General features: G+C 41.6%; 3 protein-coding genes and 1 long non-coding RNA gene across 5 annotated transcripts; 3 read left to right on the forward strand and 1 right to left on the reverse strand.

The window, feature by feature from the left end:
• Positions 1-3,267: 3,267 nt before the first annotated feature.
• On the forward strand, positions 3,268-20,919 carry LOC143518345 (uncharacterized). The gene is made up of 7 exons (XM_077010783.1): positions 3,268-3,297; positions 3,453-3,477; positions 3,918-4,151; positions 4,266-4,591; positions 4,785-4,820; positions 4,973-4,997; positions 20,612-20,919. The coding sequence occupies exons 1-7, from the start codon at positions 3,268-3,270 to the stop codon at positions 20,917-20,919; spliced, it is 984 nt and encodes a 327-aa protein (XP_076866898.1).
• On the forward strand, positions 7,054-10,222 carry LOC143518317 (E3 SUMO-protein ligase ZBED1-like). The gene is made up of 2 exons (XM_077010756.1): positions 7,054-8,556; positions 9,210-10,222. The coding sequence occupies exons 1-2, from the start codon at positions 7,731-7,733 to the stop codon at positions 10,220-10,222; spliced, it is 1,839 nt and encodes a 612-aa protein (XP_076866871.1). The 5' UTR covers positions 7,054-7,730.
• Positions 14,690-16,534, reverse strand: LOC143518165 (uncharacterized). 2 transcript variants are annotated; one of them, XR_013132066.1, is made up of 5 exons: positions 16,044-16,534; positions 15,552-15,949; positions 15,099-15,402; positions 14,898-15,023; positions 14,690-14,788 (listed from the first exon to the last, which is right to left on the reverse strand). XR_013132066.1 is itself a non-coding variant. In XM_077010639.1 (3 exons), the coding sequence occupies exons 1-2, from the start codon at positions 16,455-16,457 to the stop codon at positions 15,554-15,556; spliced, it is 810 nt and encodes a 269-aa protein (XP_076866754.1). In that variant the 5' UTR covers positions 16,458-16,534; the 3' UTR covers positions 14,888-15,402; positions 15,552-15,553. The 2 variants fall into 2 exon arrangements, 1 of the variants encoding a protein (XP_076866754.1); XM_077010639.1 differs by lacking the exon at positions 14,690-14,788 and having other exon boundaries at positions 14,888-15,402.
• A 61-nt stretch (positions 20,920-20,980) lies between the features above and the next one.
• LOC143518166 (uncharacterized) lies at positions 20,981-23,245 on the forward strand. Its single transcript, XR_013132067.1, has 3 exons — positions 20,981-21,153; positions 22,073-22,103; positions 22,366-23,245. It is a non-coding gene; the product is annotated as an uncharacterized LOC143518166 (long non-coding RNA).
• The last annotated feature ends 3,957 nt before the right edge of the window (positions 23,246-27,202 follow it).

Here is a 27,202-nt window from a genome sequence, read left to right on the forward strand (position 1 = left end):
GATAAGGAGGATCTAAGTGTCCGGCTAGGTCTATGTATGTGGAGGAGCTCGGTGAGATATGAAGGGGCAAGTTGATGTATAGCTTTAAAGGTGAGCAGTAGAAGTTTGTAGTTGATGCGGAATTTAACAGGGAGCCAGTGGAGGTGTCGAAGAACAGGGGTGATGTGATGAGTGGATGGAGTTTTAGTGATTATGCGAGCTGCAGCGTTCTGAACCAGTTGTAACTTCTGGAGGTACTTGAGGGGAAGACCAAACAAAAGAGAATTACAATAGTCAAGACGAGATGTGACCAGGGAGTGAACCAGGATGGCAGTATCGGCAGAGGTGAGGGACGAACGAAGACGATTTATGTGACGAAGATAGAAATAAGCAGAACGAGTGATGGTATTTATGTGGGATTGAAAAGACAGAGTGCTATCGAGGACAACACCCAAACTCTTAACCTGCTGAGAAGAGGAGACCAAGGTGTTATCAATAGAAATGGACAAACTGTTAGCTTTGGAGAGGACAGATTTGGAACCAATGAGGAGAACCTCTGTTTTATCACTGTTGAGTTTGAGAAAATTTGAGGAGAACCATGACTTAACTTCCTGGAGGCAATCACATAGGGATAAAGGTGGAAGGATGGAATTAGGTTTGCTAGAGAGGTAGAGCTGGGTGTCGTCTGCATAGCAATGAAAATGGATGTTGTACTTACGAAAAATGTGACCTAGGGGAAGAAGATAAATAATAAAAAGAATAGGACCAAGAACCGACCCCTGTGGGACACCAGAAGTGAGGGGGGATGGCTGGGATGCAAAAGTTTTTAACTGAATGAACTGAGTGCGGTCAGAGAGGTAAGAGGTGAACCAGTCCAGGGGTTTATTGCAAAAACCAATAGCAGACAATCTCTGGAGGAGGATAGGATGGGAGATGGTGTCGAATGCAGCAGTCAGATCAAGAAGATCTGCCTTTTTCCTCTTATGGTGTGAGGGCTGTTGTAGATGATTGACCCCCATCAGTCTTAGCCCTCTCTTTACCAAGTTCACTCCCTTTCTTTTAGCATGACTAGCGAAGTCATGCCATTTTTTCCGTATGTCCATTGCAGATCTCTGGTATGCACTGCAGGCACTTATTTTCTGGGCTATTTCTTCCCATTTCTGGTTTTTTTTTCTTTTTGTTGAGCTTCCTTGAGCTTTGGAGAATAGAATACTTTTGTTTTCTTCAATTTCTTCCAGCATTTGAGTTAGTTCGTCCTGAGAAAAATTTGGTTTGCGTGGTCGGTTTGCCATGCTTGCTGCTTGATTGCTTCTAAAGGTGTCACGCTCAATGGAGGAGGCAGGACAAGTGAGATTGATGCAACACAAAACTTTTATTATACGACTCTGACGTGTAAGCTCCAGGCGGAGCGCAAGCACAACAGACACACACTCACGCTGACACGAAACTTTAGACATAGACGAGCACAAGACACTGCGCGAACGCACATTAAATAGGTGATCAACACATACCCTCGTGATCTCGATACAAGGCACAGGTAAGACTACGAACATGCTCACGGACAACCCACACCCACGGAAGTACATACATGGACATAACGACATGCAGACAACGTAGCAGCACGCCCACAGGGAAGGGTCCGGAGCTGTTACCGTAACAAAAGGTTGTTAGTATAGGTAGGCTTGGCATGCGATGGACAGCAATTACAAATTATTTTTATTTTAAACTATTTTTTTACATACATGTTGTGTAAATACTTTTCTGTTTGATTTTATAATTATTATTTACATAACGACACTTTTGTGGCTTAATAATTATAGAAATGTATGCAAATCGGTGGTTCAGTTTTTGACTGGCAGCCCCTGTTCTGGGCAAACGTAGGGGTGGAGTCAAGTAACTGCTATTAGGGACTCGTTCGTAAGTTTGAAAGATGAGAAGGGTTTTGGGAAACCGGCGTAAAAACAGCGTTCTTAAAGTTATGTCGTTCTTAAAGTTGTTCGTAAATTGCTAAGTTCAATCACTTTCGGGAAACTCAACCCAGATCATGATCAGAATGTTCAAATTAAGTATTACAAACAGAAAATCATAAACTCCCTTACAACATACAGTATGCTGTAAAACTAATATAACTATGGTTCTGACAGTCTTAATGCTTGCATTAAGTCCCACACTTCACTCTCTTTAAACCAAAAGTATGGCTCTCCTTGACCCACCACACCACAAGAGACATAGAAGAAAAACAACATCTTTAATGGTGTGAAAGTGGTGAAACATTAGAACTACACAATATCAATCCTTATCATGTGTACATATAATTCAAAACAATCACAAAGGTCAACAGTACAAGCTAAATTGCAGGTCTAACGTAGGTGAACTAGCTAGCTAGTAACTACATTAACATAAGCTCCTCCGTGTTAAATAAACCACATACTTAATATATAATGAACCACATACTTCCCTGTTAAATAAACCACATGCTTCACATATTGCAGGTCCAATATAAAAACAAATAAATAACAATCTCACAGTTATGAGGAATACCACCTATTTGATATGCATTTTTCTTAAATTAGTTTCATCACTTCACTTCTTGCCTTGTTCCTTGACTTCCTGCATTATTTGCTTGAATAGACATTTTTTAGAAATCTAATTTGTCATTAAAACAGACCTCCTTTACTTCTTTGATGGTATAGACCTTATGTAATGATGATGTATATAGCAGCTTTAAACTTTTAATTGAAAATGTACAAGATATTGGACACTCACTCTATTACATTTGAAAAGACAATACAAGACTCACAAGATCAAGTCTTGCTCTCTGTCCACAGACTCCAAGCCTGCTGTTCTAGTGGTGCTCCATCACACATTTGACCCAGACTACATTGTACCAGACAGCAGCAGATCTGTAACCAGGAAGAACACGACCACAGTGGACTGTCTGTTCCATGAGGATCAGGGACTTCTAGACTGTGTGAAGAATAAAGAGGCTTTCAGCAGCATTTCAAAGTGGATGGAGGTTCAGGGCCTGTTGCACTGTGGGAAGAATAAAGAGGCTCTTATAATCGATTCAAATAGGACTGAGGATCAGGTAGTAGTGCTTCATTAGTTAATCCTATATTTTCTATAATGGTTATTCATTATTTTAGTCTTGGAATGTAAGCAAGCATTGTTGGAATATAAACAGATGGATAAAGTACCAGGATATGAAAATATTCTAGACATTTAAATGATGTAAACAATGTAATATTGTTTATTAGTCACATGTAATTAATCTTTATGCAGAGGAAGATGGGACCCAATTTTGAAAACATCACAAAGGTACAATAAGGTTTAAAAAAGCCAAATTTTCTCAGTTTTTAGAACTCATCTCACTGGCTTTGCTGAGAGACAAATGATCAGCATTTGATAACTTAATATTTATGGTGACGTTTGTTCTTTGTATTCTGTGTTTGAAATAATTCTTTGTTCCACAGCAAAGCACCAAACACGTGAGTGAAGGTAAGTGATGTTATTTATTGCAATGTTTAAATGACTCGTTTTTTGTAATGAAAATGATCGTGTTTCCTGTGTCACGTCATGGTTTTTTATATATTATTTTTTAAAATCAGTAAAATATATTTGTCCTGCATAAAATTGCATATAAAGGTTTATGTGTGATGAATGGATCGAGTATTTTTATTTATTTTTTTAATACCCAAGGGGAAATTTGCTTTGCAGCACCAGTGTACATAAATGACTAGATTTAAATTCAATACAATATATACTGCAAATATTGTAAATTGCATAAAAATCTAACCAGATCTAGTGCAGAGGTAAAACGTGCAATGTGGGTGTTCATGTGCCATATGTTATGAACTGTTCCTGCACTGTTATTATGTACTGAAGTTACACCCAGTTATGAAGTGAAGCCTGCAGCAGATTCTCTTATTTGGTTTTAGACTACAGAGTGACACGGAGCCCCCGTCCCCACCAGAGTGTCAAATACATCTCTATCATAAGTGGACAAACACATGGTGCTCATAACCACTTGCTGCAAAAACTCCACAAACAAACACCAGACCTGCAGGAGGTGTCTACAGTGGAGGAGTGTGATGTCATTCTGCTGTTCTGCCCCATTGAGTCATTGGCTAGAACTGATATTGAAGCAGCACTGAAGTTCATTACTGAAGCAGGTAACTCTGAGCCTCTTCATTGTGAACACATAAGATATTGGGCACACACTGCTCCCTCATGTTTGACAAGATAAAGTCCTGCTCACAAGATCAAGTCTTGCTCTCTGTCCACAGTCTCCAAACCTGCTATTCTAGTGGTGCTCCATCACACATTTGACCCATACTGCACTGTACCAGACAGCAGCAGATCTGTAACCAGGAAGAACACAAACACAGTGGACTGTCTGTTCCATGAGGATCAGGGACTTCTAGACTGTGTGAAGAATAAAGAGGCTCTCAACAGCATTTCAAAGTGGATGGAGGTTCAGGGCCTGCTGCACTGTGGGAAGAATAAAGAGGCTCTCAACAGCATTTCAAAGTGGATGGAGGTTCAGGGCCTGCTGCACTGTGGGAAGAATAAAGAGGCTCCCAAAATAATTTCAAAGTGGACTGAGGATCAGGTAGTGGTGCTTCATCAGTTAATTCTATATTTTCTATAATGGTTATTCATTATTTTAGTCTTGGAATGTAAGGAAGCATTGTTGGAATATAACCTGATGGATAAAGTACCAGGATATAAAAATATTCTAGAGATAAAATGATATAAACAGTGTGATATTGCTTATTAGTCATATGTAATTAATCTTTATGCAGAGGAACAGGGGACCCAATTCTGAAAACATCGCAAAGGTACAATAAGCTTAAAAAAATTGATTATCTGTTTTGTAGGACTCATCTTATTGTATTTGCTGAGAGACAAATGATTAGCCTTTGCTGACTTCGTACTTATGATGAGGTTTGTTTTTTTGTATTCCGTGTGAGAGTTTTGTTTTTCTTCACAGGAGAGCACCAAACACATGAGTGAAGGTAAGTGGTGTTATTTATTGTAATTCTTAAAATACTCCTTTTCTGTAATGAAAATGATCGTGTTCCCTGTGTCACTTCATGTTTTTTTAAATATTTTTATTCGTTTTTTTTATCAGTAAAATATATTTGACCTGCATGAAATGGCATATAAAGGTTTATGTGTGATGAACGGATGGAGTATTTATATTTATTTTTTTATGCCCAAGGGTAAATTTGTGTTGCAGAAGCAGTGTACATAAATGACTCCTCCCCACTTGTCAGTCTTGTTGTCATGTTCTGTTTAGCCCCTCCTGAGTGTCTGTTTTGGTCTTCCATGTGCTCATGTTGTGCTTTTCCCATGTGTTCTACTGCCATGTCATTTGTTACTCCGACCTCTCATCATTGTGTTCACTTGTGCCCAGTTTTGTTACTTATTTAGTTGTGCGTTTAAACCCTGTGTTTTGTCAACATTGTTTGAATACTTTGTTGGATCTTGCCACAGAATATCCCTGCATTTGGTATCTTATGTTTAGACTTTGTTTCGTCTCATACATTGGTTAGTTTGCCTGTCCTAGTTGTCTTTAGTCTAGCTATCTATCCTGTTTCTGGAGTTTCCTTTAATTTAGTCATGTTCAAGAGTTATTTATTCGTCACATAGAAATTTTTATATGGGCGAGGATCCCCGACAGACCTGGCAGACTCAAACGTATCGTGAGGGTTTGCTGGGAACGTCTGGCAGAGGAACCTGTCAGAAAGGTCTTTAACTCCCACATCCGGCAGAGCTTTGACCGCTCTGGACAATGAGTCCAAATGGGCCTTGTTCCGTGCCTCCATTGTCAATGCGGCAGACCGGAGCTGTGGCCGCAAGGTTGTCGGTGCTTGTTGTAGTGGCAATCCCTGAACCTGATGGTGGATACCTTGTGTAAGGGAGGCCGTCATGCTGAAGAAAGAGTCCTATCGGGCCTGGTTGAGACTCCAGAGGCAACAGACGAGTACAGGAGGGCCAAGCGGATCATGGCTTTGACCATTGTGGAGGCAAAAACTTGGGTGTGAGAAGAGTTTGGTGAGACCATGGAAAGTGACTTTCCATTGGCTCCGAGAAGATTCTGGCAAAACATCAGGCAACTCAGGAGGGGAAAGCGGTTCCCAAACAACACTGTATACAGTGGGGCTGGGGATCTGCTGACGGTGGAAGGAATACTTCGAGAATCTTCTCAATTCCACCATCACGTCTTCCATAGAGGAAGCAGAGCTGGGGGACTCAGATGGGGGTTTACACATCACTCTGGCTGAGGTGACCAGGGTAGTTGTGAAATTCCTTGGCCACAAGGCTTCAAGGGTGGATGAGATCTGCCCTGAGTTCAGATCATCAGATGGCGATAGGTCGATCTCGACATAATACTTAATTTGTGTCCATTTTACACTCGCCACCCCCCCCCCGTCAACAACTTACACTCGCCCCCCCCCCCACCCCCACCCCACCCCCGCCGTCGACAACTTATACTGGACCCCCCCATCAACGATTTACACTCGCCCAAGATCAAATCTCTTCCTAAGCGATCTTAGCAAACCTGAATATGTATTTCCTTTCGTTCATCATTTGTATATGGACCCCTCTGATAAAGCCTTGGTCACCCTTTGGTCACCCCTTGAAAAAAAGTCTAGCTCCGCCACTGCGTTCCTTAAGGCTTTGGATTTTGTGGGACTCTCCTGGTGTCACTTCTTTGCAGCATTTTGTGCAGGGGTAACTAATTACATTTACCCACGTTACTGTAATTGAGTACTTTTTATGAGTAATTTGTAATTTTCTGAGTAGTTTTTGAAATAAGTAATTTTTTTTTACTCGAGTAAATTTTTACCTAACTAGTTTTACTTCGCTACATTTGAACCCCCTGACGTTACTGAGTAAAAAAATATTGATGGTAAAAAATTTAATGTGGGCAGAAATTTAAACTTCTGAGTCCCGGAACTGAAAGTCAATTGCGTGGCCTTGCCTTGCAAGTGCCCTTTCCATTGTCTCATAATCAGGTCATAATCGCATTTTGTTTTATTTTGAGATGTGAGATCCTGTGTAGGGCTGCACGATAGATCGTTTCCGCATCGTCATCGCGATGTACGCATGCACGATAGTCACATCGCAGGACGTGCGATGTTATTTAAAGCAATGTAACCGAGTTTTTGCGCATTTTGAAAATACGCATGAAAAAAGCTGGATGGAAAAAGTCCAAAATTCGAAAAAAGCCCCAAATATCGCAAAAAGATTTTTACGCTAGGAGGAGGTGGAAAAGTTAGACTATTGCATCGCCAAAATTCGGAAAAACTGGATGGAAAAGGGGTTTTCGCATAAACGATGACGTATCATGCCTCAAGTCATGTGGTTCTGTACATGATCGCGATGTAAAGATGGCAAATGCATACAAAAACAGTTCTGGAGAGAGCAAAAATTGAATTTAACTTCTCCATGTATAGAAAAGAAAAAGAAAAAAATGTTTCAAAACCTCAACGTGCAAAAATGCGTAACTGCCAGATGGACGTAAAACCACTATTGTTTGGCGTCCTCTCACGTGATCTAAAGTTTATTCGCATAACTGTAATGAATGGAAACAAGGCTTAATTCGCATTTTTTCTGCCGAAACTTGGAAATTGCGCATTATTTTTTCGAATGGTTTGGATAGAAACCCGGCTACAGTGACGCATCCAGTCATTCTTATCAGTCAACACCTGAAGCGGCCCCTCCCCCACTTCGCGTTCAAAATGAGTGGAGAGCAGAGGGAAAATACAGAAAGAGAGGATTTAATTGCAAAAAGGAAATCAACGTCAGATATATGGAACTATTTTGGCTACAGAAAGGATGACGTTGACCAAAAACAGTGTCTTTGTCGACAATGCCTTGCAGTTGTTGCCACAACACGAGGCAACACGACTAATTTGTTTGATCATTTGAAACGCCACCACAAAGCTCTGCATGACCAGTGCAAAGCCAGATCTGGATGCTATCCAAAACAGAAAACTGTTTTAGATGCATTTGCTAGTGTCACACCATATGAGAGAGGTTCCAAGCGACAGAGAGAAATCACTGATGCAATAACTTTTCACCTCGCGAAAGATATGGTACCAATGAACACAGTTACCAAAGAGGGATTTAAAAAAATGATCCGGACCCTTGATAAGCGGTACGAGTTACCATCACGCACATATTTTTCTCAAGTTGGCATCCCACAGATGTACGAGAAGTGCAAGGCACAAGTTGAAGCGGAGCTGTCGCAAGTGTATTATTATGCAACTACAACAGACATGTGGTCCAGCCGGACAACGGACCCATATATAAGTCTGACCGTCCACTTCATTACTGAGGATTTCCAACTGAAAAGCCGCTGTTTGCAAACGACATTTTTCCCGGAGGACCATACAAGTGAGAACATCGCAACGGGGATGAGAGAAGCAGTGGCTGCTTGGAGCCTTGATGAGGGACGTCAAGTCTGCATTACAACAGACAACGCAGCCAATATGGTCAAGGCAGCCGCCCTGAACAAGTGGACCAGGCTGCAGTGCTTTGGACACAGACTGCATCTTGCTGTTGGTAAGTCATGAATATGTTAAGGTATAAAACATTATATAACATGCAAGGCTGAACTGTGGCTAAAATATTTGGTTGTTCTTAACTTAACTCCTCGACTACCGACATCAACACTTTTTTATGTTTGCCACCACAACGTTTTGTGTAATAACGGTTAAACTTAATATTAGCGAAGTTAGCCAACCTACTAACGAACGCTAAACTGGCCGTTTATGGCTGTCTCAGATACAGACTGTGGGTGTCAAAGTAATAGGATAAATGTCTCCATTCATAGGTGATTCATAAGGTTAGGTCACCTTACATTTAAGTGTTGACAATCTAACAAGTTCTACACCAACATTTAACTGATGGTAAATGAACATGTAACATACATACATGTATACTTACATTCAGTGAACATGCATACAGTAACAGTTGCTTGTCGTTATAGGGGCACATTTAAAAACTGTAGGGCACATTACTAATAAAGTTCATGAGGCATATTCTTTGAAAATGAATATGTAGCTGTTTTAAAATGTAAAAAAGTATGCAGAAAATATGTTGTCTTAATTTAATGAGCTGTAAAACATGTTGAGCATTTTATTGTGCATATTATTATTATTATTTTGGTTCAAAGCCAAGAATTACTTAGTATGTTGTGCTGTCTTTTCCCCTAGAAAATGCAGTCAAAAATGAAGAACGCATCAACCGTGCTACAGGTGTCTGCAAGAAGCTGGTGTGTCACTTTTCTCACAGCTGGAAGGCCAGAGTTGCTCTTGAAAAAGCTCAGAAGGAACTGAATCTACCATCACATTCCCTCATATCAGAGTGCCAAACAAGATGGGGTTCTAGACAAATGATGATGAGCAGGATACTAGAGCAGCAGAAGGCTTTAACACTGGTCCTGTCTGCAGAAAAGAAGGTACGGCATCTAATTCCAACCTGGCAAGACATAGACGTCCTGGAATCTGTAAGTAAGACTCTGGGCCCTCTTCTGGACTTCACGGATGCCCTTTCAGGCGAAGACTATGTAAGTGTGTCGTATGTGAAGCCAGTTCTTCATCTCTTTAACACTTCAATTCTGCAAAGGCAAGAGGAAGACACAGACCTGACAAAGAAGCTGAAGAGTGAGATTTTGGACTACCTCAACGAGAAATATGAAGATGAAGCTACTCAGGAGCTGCTAAATATGGCATCTTCTTTGGACCCTCGGTTCAAGATGGAGTTCATCAGTGCAGACAACAAGCCCAAAGTCAAGGCCCGACTGACATCAGAGATGCTGGAATGTCAGGAGACTTCAAGCTCCAGCACTGAAGTGGAGCCCAAAGTTGCTGACACATCCCAGGCAAAAAAAGCCAAGAAGTCCTTGGGAAGTTTCTTTAAACAGAGTGGAACTGCTGCAATGGGTGATTCTTCTCTGACTCTTAAGGATGCTGTGGATGCAGAGTTAAACAACTACCTGCTTACACCTTCAATTGACAAAGAAGAGGATCCACTTGCATGGTGGAAAACACACAAAGTGAGCTTTCCACGTCTTGCGAAACTTGCACGCAAGTATCTTTGTATTCCTGCTACAAGCTCTCCCTCAGAGAGGCTTTTTAGTGCAAGTGGAAACATCATCACTTGCCAGCGTTCTTGTCTCAAGCCTGCAATGGTGGATAGACTGGTATTTTTATCCAAAAACCTCTAAGCTTGTTTGAGCAGTGCAGCTCCAGATGTTTATTTATTAGATTTTACTGTATGCAACAGTTGAGTTTCATTTAAATTAAGAGATTTATTTTATATATTAGAAGGGTTGATGGTGTTCAAAAGGTTAACCTTATCTTTGTTTAGACACAATCACCAGCAGTTGTTTTACTTTGGCACTGAAAACGTTATTTTAAAACCTTTAGTTTGTGATTCAAAGGTGCCATGTGGATATTATTATAACTTTATTTAAATTTATATTATTTTATATCAGCATGACATTTATTTTAAAATGTATGTATACCACTCAGGGAAATGTTGTATAGCTGCTATTTTGTTTACAACTTGAAAATAACTTCATTGTTAAATAAAAGGTTCATTCATGTTAATTCCCTATTGAAGCTTGAAGCTTGATTTAATGCTGTTTCAAATGAACACAGCGATGTAGAAGTCTGTAATCTTCTACTGTATTCCTTCTATAATATATCACTCATATATGAGCCACTTACTTAGGATAAGAATTTCTTAGTAATAAACATACATTGTCTCATTTACCTTTTCTCATTTGTTGGGTCATTTACTTCAATTTTTGGTCAGCTCTGGTGAAAAGCTGCATTGTTTAATATCGCAATATATATCGCAGAAAACCGAAATATCGCAATGTCAGATTTTTCCAATATCGTGCAGCCCTAATCCTGTGGTCATTTTATATTTTATTTTGAGTTGTGGCATCCTGTGGGCATTTTATTGTGAATAGTGGGATCCTGTGGACGCTATTTTGAATAGTTGGATCCTGTGAGCACTTACTTTTAAATTGTGGGATCCTATGAGCATTTTTTTTTTTTTGAGGTGAGATCCTGTGGGCATTTTATATTGTTTTATTTTGAGTTGTGGGATCCTGTGTCATTTTATTGTGAGTAGTGGAATTGTCACGGTACGGCGGTCCCCTACCGGTCACCTCCGTCCACAGCGGCAGTTGTTGTTGTTTGTATTGTTGTGTTGTGTTTGTCCCTCAGGTCGGCGGGGCCCGCGATCCGTCTCACCTGAGGGTCGTTTATTTGTCTATATATATCTTTGTACCAGTTGACCGCTGGTTATTATATCCTTAATTTGGATCAGTTCACGGTTTTGGTTTGCGCACTTTTTCAATTAAACCATCCTCTTTCCCTGAGACTTGGTGTGATCGCTTCCATTTTATTTCGCTCACCCTGCCCGTCACAGGAATCCTGTTGCATTTTAGTTTGATTTGTGGTATCTTGTGGGCACTTAATTTTGTGTGCATTTTGTTTTTTGAATAATTTGTTATTCAAATTTATTTATTCTTATCATAGTGTTGTCTGTTGGACAATAGGACTGAAAATAGTTTGCATTTTATGGTACAGGTTGTGACTGTCCTTGTTGTAACGCTGGGTGCGAGCGGAAGGACAAGACACGAAGTCCAGCTCAAACACAGCAATGTAACTTTAATAGTGAACATACAAATAGTGCAGATAGCGCACATAGAACACTTATACACTAGGGGTGTGTTTAAAAAATTGATCTTTCGATTCAAATCGATCTTCATTTGAATGATTCAATATTGATTTATGAAACCTGAGATCGATCTTTAGAATTAGCCAATTTTCCCTGCATATGCGTACCGTTTTAACGTCTCGCGTTTAATCTCGCGAGATCATCCTTTTTTTCTCGAGCACCGCCACTTGGCTGGGGTGATCAGTTAAGCATGGCTGTAGCAAGAGCATGGGTTAAAGCAAGAAATTTTCATTTGACTGAAAAATTTTTCCTGGCAAAAGACAATGCCAGCAATTACTGAAAATGTGGTGTAGTTGGGACACGGCCTCTTTTGCCTAATTCTACACAATAAACACATTATCTGGGGGTCCTCTTCCAGAAAATTATTTAAAGATCAAGTCAAACTTAGTGAATCCTGGTGAGAGGTATGAAGCTCTTGTTTTTATCAGATTCACCAATCGCAAAAACATAAGCCGTAAGATTACATGCTTTAAGTAGGTATGTTACAAAAAAATTAACACCACTGGATAGAGCTTTTAAATACAAGCAGAACAACACCATCCATGTTAAGCCTGGTTTAAGCCTTTATACTTGACGCAGCACGAGTGGCGTGAGCAGCGCGAGGGTCCGCACGCCGAAAATGACGTAATCGCGGTGGCTCCACCCGTGCGCGATAGCCTCGCAGTCGTGCACCTCTCGAATTTTGTAACTTCGCACGCACAGCGCTTCAGCGCAGTGAACCAAGTCATGTTTGCCGGGTTCATACACCTTTATAAGGTGAAATTAAAGCACTTGTACATCACTTTTAAGGTCCATTTCAACGCGTTCTCAACGTTAAATTTAATTAAGTTAAATATTTATACATATACTCGAAATGATTAGAAATAATTCGCTTTTTATCACATTATTTAATGGTGGTTTGTTTTCAAAACGCCCAATCTTAACTTCACGTTCTCTCATGTTTCGTCCTGGAATTACAACGTAATAAATGTTCAGTCAGACAGATATTTGTTGTGAAACGAAGTAGTTACATTTTCAAGCACTTTAGCCTAAATTCCAGCACTTTGAGGGGTGTTTCTTTATACTACCACATATTGCTTCGGACTACACTGCAAAAAGAATGTGACGCAGCAAGTAGCCTCCGCCGTTCGCGCAGGTGTACAGAGTCGCGCGCTACGGTCATGCCAGGCAGGAGGGGGGTAAAAACTTTTCTACGTAACATCCGCAAATCTGAAGGCGGAATGAACCGCAAGTCGATCAAATGACACCGCCGTCATCCATCCAGTGCTGATGAACGCCAGTGAGAATCATATTTCGGCCACAAAACAGATAGTACGCGCGTGTGTTGTTTATTATGATTTGACGGATTTTTTTCCCCAAAAAAATCAAATGACGGAAATCACTCGTAGTGACGGAGAACTTTAACCCATGAGCAAGAGTAAAAAAATGTACCTCCGATCCACATCTATGATTCAATGAGTTACTAGTTCGCTCTGGCGCCAACCACTGGCGAGCAATCGATCGCGATATAATACTTAATTTGTGTCCATTTTACACCGCCACCCCCTCCAGGTTCAAATCTCACTCCAAGCGATCTTGAAAAGTTGGCAACCATGCAGATGTATGGTTACATTTTGGATTCAGAAACCATGATGGTAGGGAAGAGTTGGATAAAAGCACAGCCGTCTGTAAACTGTGCAACATGGAGGTGAAATATTGTGGGAATACCACAAATCTGAGAAATCATTTAACGCGACACCATCAAAAAACGCCAGAACCCAAACAAACTCCACTAGAGAAGGCATTTGCGATTAAACTATCTACAAGTTCTCCCCGTGCCTAAAAAATAACCGAAGTGCTTGAATTCCACCTTTTAAAGGTGTAAGAACCCTGCAAACATGACTTTGTTCATTGTGCTGAAGCGCGGTGCGTGCTAAGTTACAAAATACGAGAGGTGCACGAGTTCGTGAAACGACAGCGCACGGGTGGAGCCACCGCGATTACGTTGTTTTCTGCGCGCGGACCCTCACGCCGGTTGCGATGCGTCAAGGATAAAGCTGTGAAGTTTTCTCAACAGCTGGCAATATTGCTACTGCAAAAAGGAGCTGTCTCACTCCTCAACATGTTGATCAGCTCCTTTTCTTGCAGAAAAATTTGACAATCTCCAAGATGTCAGAAAGCAGTCATGAATAAATCTTAGTTTTTGGACCTTAATGTTTACTATATTCAGAACTATGTTCAAAAATGTTTTTGTTACATGTTAAAAAAAACAACAACTTAATTTGCACCTTAAAAGGCTGTTCAAAACCACTTTCAATGCCTTTTCTGGTAAAGGAGCTATGTGGAAGAGTGCATTAACACTAGGAACCCGACGGCCGCGAAAATTTTCGCAAGGCTTAGTAAGGTCCATGTAGCCCACTCCCCTGCTGTGAAGAGATTAACGCCCATTGTCTTGGTAATGCGGTGGAAGCGTCTCACCCCCAGCTCATACGCCTGCCAAAGCACAAGCGGCTCACCTCCAAGCTCATACAAGGCACCAAACGTGATACTTCACGAAAAACTTGGTTACAAACAAGCAGACTGTATATGTTACCGATCCTACAACAAACAGCGGAAATTTTGTAGACTCGTGTTTCAAAAGATACAATTCAAGCGCACGTAGAGAGTTTCTCAAATGAGTCCCGTCAAACAATAAAAATAAATAAAATTGTCTGAACCTCTTTGTATATTGTTTGAAGCTCTTTGTATATTTACTACACTATATAATATTTGTTACACTTTCTGTTTCCGCGTTTGAATTCGCGTTTGAAAAGCTAAGAAATTATATGGCGCAATTATATATATGGCTGATAAATGTTGTGATCTAAACAGCAGACTGGAAAAGGAGAGGAAAAGACAGGAAGAACAAATTCATGTGCTGTAAAACAACTTTATTTTGATCAAACATGGATGTCTATTCCGGGTTTCTTGAAGTGGAATGTCAAGAAAGTTGAGGGTGTCTTGAAGTTGAGGGTGTACTCGCCAGATGCACTTGCCGCATGCAACACACGCGTTGATGCTGTGGAGAACAATTCAAGGTACACCTTACATTTTGAATAAAATCTTTCAGAAGACAAAAATACGTAACATATGTGGTGTTACGTATGTAGGCCTACTTATCAACGTACCTTCATGTAGTTGTAGCCAACAGTTGCTACACAGCCAGGGTGTACTCGCTGCATGCAACGGGCCACCGGCGTGTTCCTGCGTGCACTGTGTATGCACGCACCTTCATGATGTCTGTCAACGGCGCACTGCAAAGAACAAAGTACATGTTATATTTTGAACGAATTTATTCATGTGTACCAGCCAGGGACCCTCTTTCTTACATTTGCGGCAGGTTCATCGTTCATCGCTGCCAAGGTCAACGGGCCACCGGCGTGTTCCTGCGCGCACTGTGTATGCACGCACAGAAGTACATGTTATATTTAGAACGAATTCATTCATGTATAAATTGATTCTGTGAAAATGTCACAGGCATGGGTCATAACAGAACGGGAATCCAATTCCAGCAACCATGAGAAAAATAACCAGCAACCACGACGAGAAATAAACAGAGGACTAACACGGAAACAGACATGAAATGGCAGGAGATGCGGGGCAGACCGTGACACCGGGTTTCATGATGTGCGACTGTGGAACAGAAAGAGAAGAGATTTTTGGTTATGTTCAAATAATAGTGTGTGTGTATATATATGTGTGTGTGATTGGTTGTCTGTATATATATATAATATATTTATATATATATATATATATATATATAAATATACTTATCGACGTACCTTCATGTAGTTTTAGGTACACAGTTGCCACACAGCCAGGGACACTCTGCCCTACACTTGCGACAGGTGTACTTGCCGCATGCAGCGCACGGGGTTATGCTGTGGTTCCGGTTGCAGTTTGTCTGCACCTGACACGTAGTCTTCTTTCCAGGAGCAGGCGAAGGACGTGGCGTTCTCTTCAACTCCTTTTCCTGTAGGAAACGAAGACGGAGTTCCTCAGCAAGAGTACACATAAAAACTCTCCTACTCTCTGTGGACCCCGTACATGCCGTGTACAAAACATGCGCGTTCATCGCTGCCAGGTCAAGTATGTTATAAAACACTGCAACGGGCCACCGGCGTGTTCCTGCGCGCACTGTGTATGCACGCGCCTTCTGGTCCATGATGTCAACGGCGCACTGCAAAGAACAAATACAAAGAAGTACATGTTATATTTTGAATAAATTCATTCATGTATGATAAATTGATTTATCAATGCCAACACATGCATACCTTCGTCCGGTTGTAGTCCGTCACAGTGTTTGGCTTCTTTTTGCGGTCGTCTGCAATCTCCACGTGCGTGTGCATAGTGCTCAGAACGCAAACTGTTTTGTTGGGCTTGGAGGCATACACCGTCAGAAGCGCATCATCGGATCTGTACACCTCCGTTGACAACTTCTCACGTCCCTTGGCGTTTTTGGCTTCCAAAGGAACTTCTCGGCGAATCTTGTTCATTGTCCCAAGCAGAGTCGTGTTGCATTCCAGCAGCTTCTTAGCCAGGGAAAGAGATGTGAAAAAATTGTCTGTGGCTACAGTTCTGCCCTTGCCCAGGTATGGCTTCATAAGCTTCATCACCACATTCTCGGACACTCTTTCCCCCTTGGGACGATCGGGGTCCTTTCCAAGGTATGGAATGGCGTTGCACATGTACTTTGTGTTCAACTCAGAAGCAACCCAAAACTTTATTCCAAACTTGTCCGGCTTTGAGGCAATGTACTGGGTGAATGGACAGCGAACCTTGGTCGGAAACAGCTGCTCGTCGACTGTCAGTTCCTTGCCTGGGGTATAGCACAAAATGCAGTTGTTCACAAATCGCTGCCAGATGTCCGAAATCGCAGCAAATCTGTCGCTCTTTGCACGCTCCGCACGGGTGTCCTTATTATCAAAGCGCAAGTACCGCATGATTTCTTGGTAGCGGTCCCGTGCCATTGTCTCCTGGATCGAAGGCACAGCGAACATTGCCGACCAACAGTCCGACATCGCTCCAACTGGACAGAGGACTGCTCGTAGAAATAGGATTGCTACGAATGCCATAAACTCGCTGACCGACAAACTCCAGCTGCTGTCTGTTCTGCGGGCTTCATGGACAGTGCAGTCTGTGATGATTCGCAGCATCTCCATGTCGAGCAAACACAGAAAACTCTGCAGTCTGCTTGTGATCCTACGCTGTATTAGTAAAAGTAAACAAATGACGCTAGGTAAATTACACGTACTAAATATCATTCAAACACAAGCAGAAACACTGGAAAGAAATATGAAGTTACTATACCTTTGCATGCTCTGTAGGCCCGGACGGCTCAACAAATGTTGAATTAGGCGAACAGCTGCTGACACGAGAGCGTGCGATGCCAACCTTCTCCCAAACAGTTCCATCTTTTGCCCGTACGGTTGGTGCAGGTGTGGTGTCAGCCTGTGTCCGTCTCTTCCTTGGAGGGCTCTGTTGTACCTCATCCGATGTACTGCTTCTTTCTTCATCGGATGAATCGCTGGTCAAAAAACAGGAGGGTCCTTCTCCCGCATCGGACTCACAGCAGTCCTCGTTGGTCAGCAAAGCCGCAACTTCTTGACCGGTGAACGTCCTCTGTCTTGCCATGGTGTTTTGCGTCGTCTCCACACAGGATAGTAGTGAAAATGTAAGTCGCCTGCCTTTGGGTTTCAGCTTTTATCATGACTCTGAAGAACACACCCACAACAGCGCATACTAATTATACTTTATTATAATAGGTGGCGCTTCACACATAACGCCGAAACCGAAACCGGGCTAATCCCCTGCATACACGGGAACAATAAAAGTTGTTCCCCGTGATAATGGTTCACGGCAATCCGTGAATATCAGTCAAACACAAGCATAAACACTGCAAAAAATATTATATTACTATGCTGTATGAGTAAAAATAAATAAATGACGCTAAGTTATTTACACAAACGAAATATCTTATTTACACAAACGAAATATCAGTCAAACACAAGCATAAACACTGCAAAAAATATTATATTACTATGCTGTATGAGTAAAAATAAATAAATGACGCTAAGTTATTTACACAAACGAAATATCTTATTTACACGAACGAAATATCAGTCAAACACAAGAAAACACAAAAAATATTATATTACTATGCTGTATGAGTAAAAATAAATAAATGACGCTAAGTTATTTACACAAACGAAATATCTTATTTACACGAACGAAATATCAGTCAAACACAAGCATAAACACTGCAAAAAATATTATATTACTATGCTGTATGAGTAAAAATAAATAAATGACGCTAAGTTATTTACATGAACGAAATATCTTATTTACACAAACGAAATATCAGTCAAACACAAGCATAAACACTGCAAAAAAATATTATGTTACTATGCTGTATGAGTAAAAATAAGTAAATGTACAAATAAATATTACTTTACTATACCTTTATTACTTTGTTGCTGCTATTGAAGTGCATACACAAGAAAATCTGGGACGCTTGCTTCATACATAACGCCAATACCACGCTAATGATAATGTGTTTCACGGGAACAATATGAACCCGTGATAATGGTTGGTTCAGCCATGTAAATGTGTGGCGCTATTGAAGTGCATACACAAGAAAATCTGGGACGTTTGCTTCATACATAACGCCAATACCACGCTAATGATAATGTGTTTCACGGGAACAATATGGACCCGTGATAATGGTTGGTTCAGCCATGTAAATGTGTGGCGCTATTGAAGTGCATGCACAAGAAAATCTGAGACGCTTGCTTCATACATAACGCCAATACCACGCTAATGATAATGGTTCACCGCTCTAAATAATACTTATGTCAATATGTAGCGCTTCACACATAACGCCGAAACAGGGCTAAACTTTATTTATTTATTTTAGACTACAAACTAGACCTGGTGCACACAGACTGCACACAGACTAGACCTGGTGCACCACAGAGCTCCTGCCACAGAGCTCCTGCCTGTCTTTCTGCTCCTGTCTTGCTCTGAAATTAACATATGTATGGTCCTGCTAATTGGGCAGGAGAAGGAGGGGTGATGTCCTCAGAACCTTGAAATCTCAGGAGTTCCAGTGTTAATTGAGCTCGCATGGTTTAATTAATTAAATGCTCGCATGGTTTAAATTTCTATTCCTTCTACGCGTTTAGATTGCCGCGTTGGGTTTTGTTTCGTGTGTTATCGCAGTTTCGCAATTTTGTTTTCTGTTCTTTTACCCGTTGAGTATTCCGCTTTGCTTTCACTTATTCTGCCTGTGTTCTGTTACGTGTTTAACCCTCGCACTTGCGTTTAGTTCTATCAAACGCATAAAATGCTATTAACCGACACTTGGGTCCACCCTTCTCTCTATCACTATACGCGGTGTGTACATCCCTGCACTACCACGTTACATTTTGTGAATTTGGAACAGGCATTCGACTGTGTCCCTTGGGGATTCCTCGGGGAGGTGCTTCGGGAGTATAGGGTACGGGGCCCGCTGCTACGGGCTATCCAGTCCTGGTACAAATGGAGCAGGAGCTTGGTTGGCATGGCCGGCAGTAAGTCAGACTGGTTCCTGGTCGGAGTTGGACTCCGCCAGGCCTCAGGATTCCATGTCTCCTTTTTGTGGATGTTGGCATCATCGGGCCAGGACCTACAGCTCATGCTGGATCAGTTTGCAGCCGAGTGCGAGACGGCCGTGATGAGAATCAGCACCTCTAAAACTGAGACCATGGTACTCAGTTGGACAAGGGTGGAGTGCCCTCTCTGGGTCGGGAATGAGTGCTTGCCTCAAGTGGAGGATTTCAAGTATCTCAGGTTCTTGTTCACGAGTGAGGGAAGGATGGAATAAGAGATTGACAGGTGGATCGGTGCTGCGGCTGCAGTATTGCGGATGTTGTACTGGACCATCGTGGTGAAGAGAGAGCTAAGCCAATAGGCAAAGCTCTTGATTTACTGGTCAGTCTACATTCTGACTCTTAACTATGGTCACAAACTCTGGGTAGTGACCGAAAGAATGAGATTGCGAATACAAATGGCCGGGCTCTTTCTTAGAGATAAGGTATGGAATACGGTCATCCGGGAGAGGCTGGGAGTAGAGTCACTGCTCCTCCATGTAGAGAGGAGCCAGTTGAGGTGGTTTGGGCATCTGGTCTGGATGCTATTTGGGCATGTCCCACTGGGAGGAGGCATGTCCAACTGGGAGGACCCAGGACACGCTGGAGAGATTATATCTCTCGGCTGTCCTCGAACGCCTTGGTATCCTCCCAGAAAAGCTAGAAGAGGTGGCTCGGGAGAGGGAAACCTGGGCCTCTTTGCTTAGGCAACTGCCCCCGCGACCCGAACCCGGATAAAGCGGATGAAAGCACGAACAGTCAGAGCCATGGCTAAGATATTAGAGGTAAAATAAGGTTTAATGCTGAATAAGAGAAAGATTCCAAGTATTAAATAGAAAAATGGATTGGTTCAGAGATCTGTTACATACACTCAAAGCGTCTGCAAGAGCTACCCCCCCAAACGATGTTTTGGATGCTGATGCTTCTTCATAATCCATTTTCCTGATGCCATGCACTGCCTGGAATAGATGACCTTAGGTTATGGCAGTGCAGTACTGATGATACACACAGAGCATTGGATCTTTCTCTGAAGATCTCTCTTCTTGGAGCTGCAAAGTGCAAACCAGGCAGTGATCTTCCCTGAGAGAACAGATCCGGTGGTGGCAGTAAAGAGTGTCAGCAGTGCTGAACTGTTCCTGCACTGTTATTATGTACTGATGTTACATCCACAGTTATTAAGTGAAGTCTGCAGCAGATCCTCTTATTCGTCTTAGACTCCAGAGTGACACGGAGCCCCCATCCCCACCAGAGGGTCAAATACGTCTCTATCAGAAGTGGAAAGACACTTGGTGCTCATGAACATTTTCTACAAATGCTCCATGAACAAATACCAGACCTACAGGAGGTGTCTACAGTGGAGGAGTGTGATGTCATTCTGCTGTTCTGCCCCATTGTTTCATTGGCTGGAACTGACATTGAAGCAGCACTGAAGCTCATTACTGAAGCAGGTAACTCTGAACCTCTTCACTGTGAACACATAAGATATTGGGCACACACTGCTCCATCATGTTTGACAAGATAAAGTCCTGCTCACAAGATCAAGTCTTGCTCTCTGTCCACAGACTCCAAGCCTGCTGTTCTAGTGGTGCTCCATCACGCATTTGACCCAGACTGCACTGTACCAGACAGCAGCAGATATGTAACCAGGGAGAACACGACCACAGTGGACTGTCTGTTCTATGAGGACTGTGGATTATTGAAGTGCTTAAAAAATGAGGAAGCACTCAAGAAAGTGGTAGAAAAGCTAAAACCCCAGGTACTGATATTATATACTATATTATACTAAGTTTTAACATGTTAATTTTGTGTTGATCTCTGAACCTGAGTACTGATGTAGGGTCAAGACCTTTGTTGTTTTTGAATGTTAATGATATGGGTGAAACAAACCACACCTACAGTCTGCAGTCATCCAGAACATTGTGGCTGGTACATGGTACTTCACAGACGAGTGCAGACTTCAAGACAACAGGGTTTATTTCGAACCACAAAGATTAAGGCAATGAGAAAAAACACTCGGTATGCATCCAGAATAGTTGGCAATACTTTGCATAGTGGAGATGGAAACCTCAAGCATATATATAGTGGAATTTTAATGGGAAACAGAAAAAAGTTGTCTAAAAAATTAGAAGAGGCAGACAGGACACAATTGGAGTTTCTTTATTAAACAGTAAAGAAGCAGGCAAACTCACAGTGGAAACAGAGCAGGTCATGTGATCAGCAAACAGAGTCCAGGGGTGTTGAGCCCCAAAGGGAAGTGATTAACAGATGGTAGAGGTCACTGTACAGAGGGAGATCAAACATGCTGAGAATCAGCTCAGACTCAAAGGTAGACTAAGGAGACTCTCCACACTGGGAACTGAACAACCATATTTAAACAAAATAATGGGAGACAGGTGCAGGGGTGTGGCCAATGATCAGTGCAGGTGATGCAGACCGGTATAGGGATGTGGCCAATGATCAGTGCAGGTAATGGAGACAGGTGTAGGGGTGTGGCCAATGAACAGTGCAGGTAATGCAGACAGGTATAGGGGTGTGACCAATGAACAGAAAGATGGAGGGTGCAGATAGAGGAAGTGCAGAAGGATTTGAATACATTCACTCTGTATTTGTATGCTCACTTGTACATGGTTTTAGTTACTACATTAATGGACAAACACATCATATTCCCCTTCTAGGACCATAAAAAGCCACCACAGCCAAACACAAGTAAGTGTCTGTTTTATCTGTATCTGAAATAAGTGCTTCACATGTGCTGTTGGATTATAAAGTATTTCACGTGTATTGTGCAAACCCAGAAGACCACCAACCTGCACGTACATTCATTCTTTACTGCACTTATGAACACTGTATGTTCAGCATCTATGGCACTGAGAATATGATATAAAGTTTATTATTTATGTATTTATTCATTTTAATTTATTATGGATTAATGCAGATGAAATTCCTTCCTCCCCTGCATCCTTTACAGGTAGAGAGTCTGAGCGCTTATTTCCAAAGTTTTCAATGCCAAGAATGTCTTCTTTGGTAAGGTTCCACATTACAGTTACTGCAATCACAGAACACACCAAACTCATTCAGCTTCATAAATATGTATTTACTTACTTTGAGAGAGCCTAACATTTTTTTCTTTTCTTTTTTTAGTACAGTTTTAAAAAGATTCTTCAGTAAACATCATCCATGGTACCAGTATTATCATGTAGTAATATATTCACTTGTTCTGAAAGCAAACTTGTTCACATAATCACACAAGTTAATTAAAAACAAGTTTGTAAAATGCTTATGAAACCTGATTCAGAGATGTAACGGAGTGACAGAAGCAGCAGACGCGGAGTATGGTGCTGTAGAATCTTTAATGTCTTTACTTGTGGCTTTGGCAGAAGGGTAACCATTTAAATTAGACATAATTAAAATGCCTTGTATTAAATTGTTATTAAACTAAATGTAAATGATTCATAAGTAGATTGTAAGGTCCTGAAATAGTGGAGGACGGTGTTATAGCTGGTTTTCCTGGTGTAATTACTCTTGCTGTTTAGATCTGCAGCTGAATTATTTACATTATTATATTGTTACACTGTTGCATTGTTGTGGACTTGTGGATTGGCTAAAATCATTAGTACTGTGCATTTGAAACTAATACTGAAACACAGTGTACACTGTTTAAAACGACCTGGTTTGTCCTTATACACATTACTGTACTGTTACTGTACACATTACTGTAAACACACCAATTCAGGGAAATTAGTGTATGAATGTAGGTGGAACAAACAGTATTTGACATGTAATGAGTAAGAATGAAAGTGAAAGAAGTGTGATGTTTCACAAAGAGAAAGTGGATGAAATAGTGAAATACACTAAATACACAATAAACGAAGCACTTTTGGTTTTGCTTCCATTTAAACGCCCAAGGTTCACCTGTGTAATAATCATTGTCTCTAATCAGCATCCTGATATGCCACACGTGTGACTGGATGGTTTATCTCACCAAATGGGAAGTGCTGACTAACACAGATTTAGTGAACAATTGTGAACAAAATTTGAGAAAAAAGGGCCTTTTTGTACATAGGAAAAGTATTAGATCGTTGAGTTCAACTCATGAAAACATTTTATTCAGTGTATAATAAGCATAAAGCCCTCAAGGTCCAGTAAGAGGAGAGAGACTATAGACCCATGATAGTGCAGAGAGAACAGCTGTAGAGGACAGAGAGGACACGTCTGTGTGCTGGAACTGTGCAAGACAACACCAGAGACTGAAGATGAAACCACAACACTGCAGGAAAACATTCAACAGGTGAGGAAGAGAAAAGAGATTGAGTAACGTAACAGCAAAGTGCTTGAAGAGAAGATAATAAATAACCAATAATATTTAACAAACATTCACAAGATGTCTTGGGCGTAGAACATGCAGGGGCAAAGGGAGGAAGCAAACGTGAATGTTTTATTCCTTGTGTTTCTGTTTGGAGAGGTTAGCTGCCTTCTTCTCCCAGCAAGAGGTAGTCTAGCAGTTCTGCAGAAACATGCAGTAGTACATATAGAGGAAAGATCTACTTATCTTCTTGTAACGGTGTTAAATTGTTAAATCCTGCATAAATGGGTTGAGACTTTTATTTTGTAATTGGTCTATACCGTTTTGCATTGTGGGATTTCTGCAGCGGGAAGAGAATTACATTGCTGCAGGTAGGTGGGATAATCGTGGGTCTGAGATAAGTTATTAAAATCCATATTTGCACTATTTTGTATGTCTTAGATTTAACATAAAATTAATCTAATATGTAAGGTGATTTATAAATTGGATTTGTGTGATGTTTTCTCGTTTTGTATTTTTTTTTTTGTTGGCCTTAATGTATTCGTATTGGAAAGTCCAAATTATAATACGGCATTTGTTTTGTTTAGGCAGACTCCACATTTTATCCCACCCTAAATATCATTTTATCAACCCATGTGCAGGTAATTTATTACATTTGTATTTTAAGTTGTTTGCATTTTGTATGTTCTATGTGCACCTCGTGGTCCCGTTAGCATGTGCGATCCAAAGCGTGACTAGCCTGGAACGTTATGGCTGCATTCCACGTGCAGTACCGGTGGTGACCACTGAGTGTACTTTTTGTTCATGTATATACATTTAAAAAATGGATGAAGAAATGTTTTGTGTGAGAGGCAGCGGGAAGAGAATTACATTGCTGCAGGCAGACTCCACATTTTATCCCACCCTAAATATCATTTTATCAACCCATGTGCAGGGAATAAATGACTTCATCCGATTGAGCGTCCTCGTCATTTTCAACACAACGCAGAACAGTTACATTGGTGCCGTGATTCCCGTGACCTTCAGTTGGTCGACGATCAACGCCTCTTCGGACCGGTGGGCCTGTCGTCATCTTACAGCTGAATTTATTTATGGGTCATTGTAGTTGCAGTTTGTGGATGTTTGCATTGTGTAAGATTGTAGTGTATGTAGTGTAGTGTAGTATATTGTATATAAGTGCTCTTTATTTTTTTCTGCTTTCCTTTACCTTTGCTCTTTCTCTTCTATCTTTTTATTTTTATATAATGGATAACTCACAGCTTAGTGGGTTTCAGGGCTTCCAAACTCCAGTTAGTGTAGGTCGGGGTAGAGGCTTACTTGGGGTGTCTATTCCTTTTCCTGATATAACCACTACTGTAGGTAGAGGTGTTGGGATGGTAACAACCAGTCCTGTCAGTAGCAACACACACACGCCTCACACCCAGTATGATGGCCCCTCTGCAGGTCTGGCTCCATGCACATCCACTCCCAATGCAGCGCATGACATTACTGGTCAGTTGGGTAGCATTGTGCAACACATAGGTCAACAGCTAGCTGATAGTCTCCTCACACACTTGAGTAGGTCTGTTCCAGTGTCAGCAGCATCTGCATCTAGTGCACAAAGTGACAGTCACAATCCAACTCAGAATTATATGTCAAATTCATCTCAACTTCAAGTAGTGAATCAGAGAAAAGTGAAAGATCCTCCTACGTTCAGAGGTGACTCGTCTGATACTGTCACACTTGAGGAATGGATTGAGCTCATGCGAACCTTCATTAGGAAAGGTGGCCTGGCTACTGAAGATCAGGGAGAAGAGATTCTCATACATCTAAGAGGCAAAGCCAAAGATGTTGTCAAAGTGGGTGTGAAGTCTAGTGGGGTTGATATTAGAAGTAACCCAGATTCCATATACAGCCTTTTGAGAAATTACTTTATTTGCAAGCAGTTTTCACCTCTTCCTCTTCAAGATTTCTATACAACTCTCCCTGAGTCTCGGGAAGACCCTTATGACTACTGGCTGCGTCTTAATCGCGCTGCTGATGTTGCTTCAGAGCGTCTCAAGGAACAGGGTAAGCAGCAGCATGACCTATCCACTGAGGTCACACGTATGTTCATTAGGAACTGCCCAAACTCAGGCCTGGCTCTTACCTTTCGCTCTAAGACTATCGACAAGTGGTCAGCTGCTGAGGTACAGGAAGTTTTGAATGAGTTCCACTCTGAGAAGGTTGTCAAAGCAGTGGGCAAGAGGAATGATCTGGAGGACATCTCTGTGAGCAGAATGGAGGTCAACACTAGTTTAGCACCCCTGAATAACAACCAGCCTTCAACTCAGTCCACCTCCACTGACCACTCTACTCTGGAGAGGATGATTAGTATGTTGGAGAAAGTTCTCATGAGCAATACTCAGTCTGGGAAAGTGGGTAGGAAGACTACTGGCTTACCTCGAATTCAGGGTCTTAGTGACACTCCATGTTTAGTTTGTACAGATGTCTCTCACTCTGCTTTGTCACACTGCAAGGATAACAAGTTGTGTTTCCAGTGCTTTTCACCTGGTCATGCAAGGAACAGATGTCCACACAGAGGGAGGAGCTAAGCTGAGGTTAATCAACCGTCAAACTGACTGATCTGCGTGTAGGGGAGGACCACGTAGATCTTGAGAGTAATCCTCCCACTTCTAACTTTGGAGCATTTTCAGATTATGAGTCTTTAAGCCAGCTGCACTGTAGTGACATTTGTTCAGACAAAACAGTTATTTTTCAGAATTTACAGTCAGTTCCTAGATCTGACAGTTTATTTTACACATCAGTTTCAATTGAGAACGGACCCACCTTTAAGGCTCTTATTGATAGTGGCTCTATGGCGTGTACTCTTAGTGAGTCTGCTGAAGCGAGTTTGTTGAGGTGTATTCCAAGCATCACTAAGCAGTCAGCTCAAGACATTGTCATTGTTGGCTGTGGAGGTCATCGTGTCACACCAACAGCAATCTATGACCTTTGCATCACAGTATATGGCTGTTCCATGTCTGTGCCTACTTTAGTGGTACCGGGTCAAACTGAGGAGATGATCCTGGGCACAAATTCTATCAAAAGGCTCTTGATGCAACTGAGAGAGACGAGAGGTTACTGGAGACTTGTGTCCACACCCAGCCATAACCAGAGTGATGAGTGCTGTGAGTTTTTGTCCCTTTTCTCCAATACTGAGAGATGGAGAGGTGAGATGATCCCTGAGAAGGTAGGCACGGTAAAACTCCAGAGAAGTGTGACACTAGAACCACAAACAGAGCACCTGGTTTGGGGAAAGCTGCCTGTGTCTTCAGTCCTGTCTGTGGGCAGTACAGTCATTGTTGAACCAACGAAGTCGAGGTCAAGGCCAAAGCAGATAATGGTTGGAAGGGTGATAACACCGCTTTGGGGGGATGGGTCGATTCCACTTAAAGTCATCAATCCAACTAACAACAGGGTTGTATTGAAAAGGAACACCAAGATAGCGGATGTGTCACCCTGCATTGCTGTGGAAGACCTG

The sequence above is a fragment of the Brachyhypopomus gauderio genome, chromosome 7, assembly GCF_052324685.1.
Source record: "Brachyhypopomus gauderio isolate BG-103 chromosome 7, BGAUD_0.2, whole genome shotgun sequence".
NCBI lineage: Eukaryota > Metazoa > Chordata > Actinopteri > Gymnotiformes > Hypopomidae > Brachyhypopomus > Brachyhypopomus gauderio.

Excerpts from the sequence above, each read along its gene's own strand:
- LOC143518165 (XM_077010639.1), bottom strand. The coding sequence starts at position 16,457 with ATGTGCAACGCCATTCCATACCTTGGAAAGGACCCCGATCGTCCCAAG. Across the intron at positions 15,950-16,043 it reads CGGACTACAACCGGACGAAG|TGCGCCGTTGACATCATGGA; the intron begins GTATGCATGTGT and ends TGTTCTTTGCAG.
- LOC143518345 (XM_077010783.1), top strand. The coding sequence starts at position 3,268 with ATGGGACCCAATTTTGAAAACATCACAAAG. Across the intron at positions 3,478-3,917 it reads CACCAAACACGTGAGTGAAG|ACTACAGAGTGACACGGAGC; the intron begins GTAAGTGATGTT and ends ATTTGGTTTTAG. Across the intron at positions 4,152-4,265 it reads GAAGTTCATTACTGAAGCAG|TCTCCAAACCTGCTATTCTA; the intron begins GTAACTCTGAGC and ends CTCTGTCCACAG.
- LOC143518317 (XM_077010756.1), top strand. The coding sequence starts at position 7,731 with ATGAGTGGAGAGCAGAGGGAAAATACAGAAAGAGAGGATTTAATTGCA. Across the intron at positions 8,557-9,209 it reads CAGACTGCATCTTGCTGTTG|AAAATGCAGTCAAAAATGAA; the intron begins GTAAGTCATGAA and ends CTTTTCCCCTAG.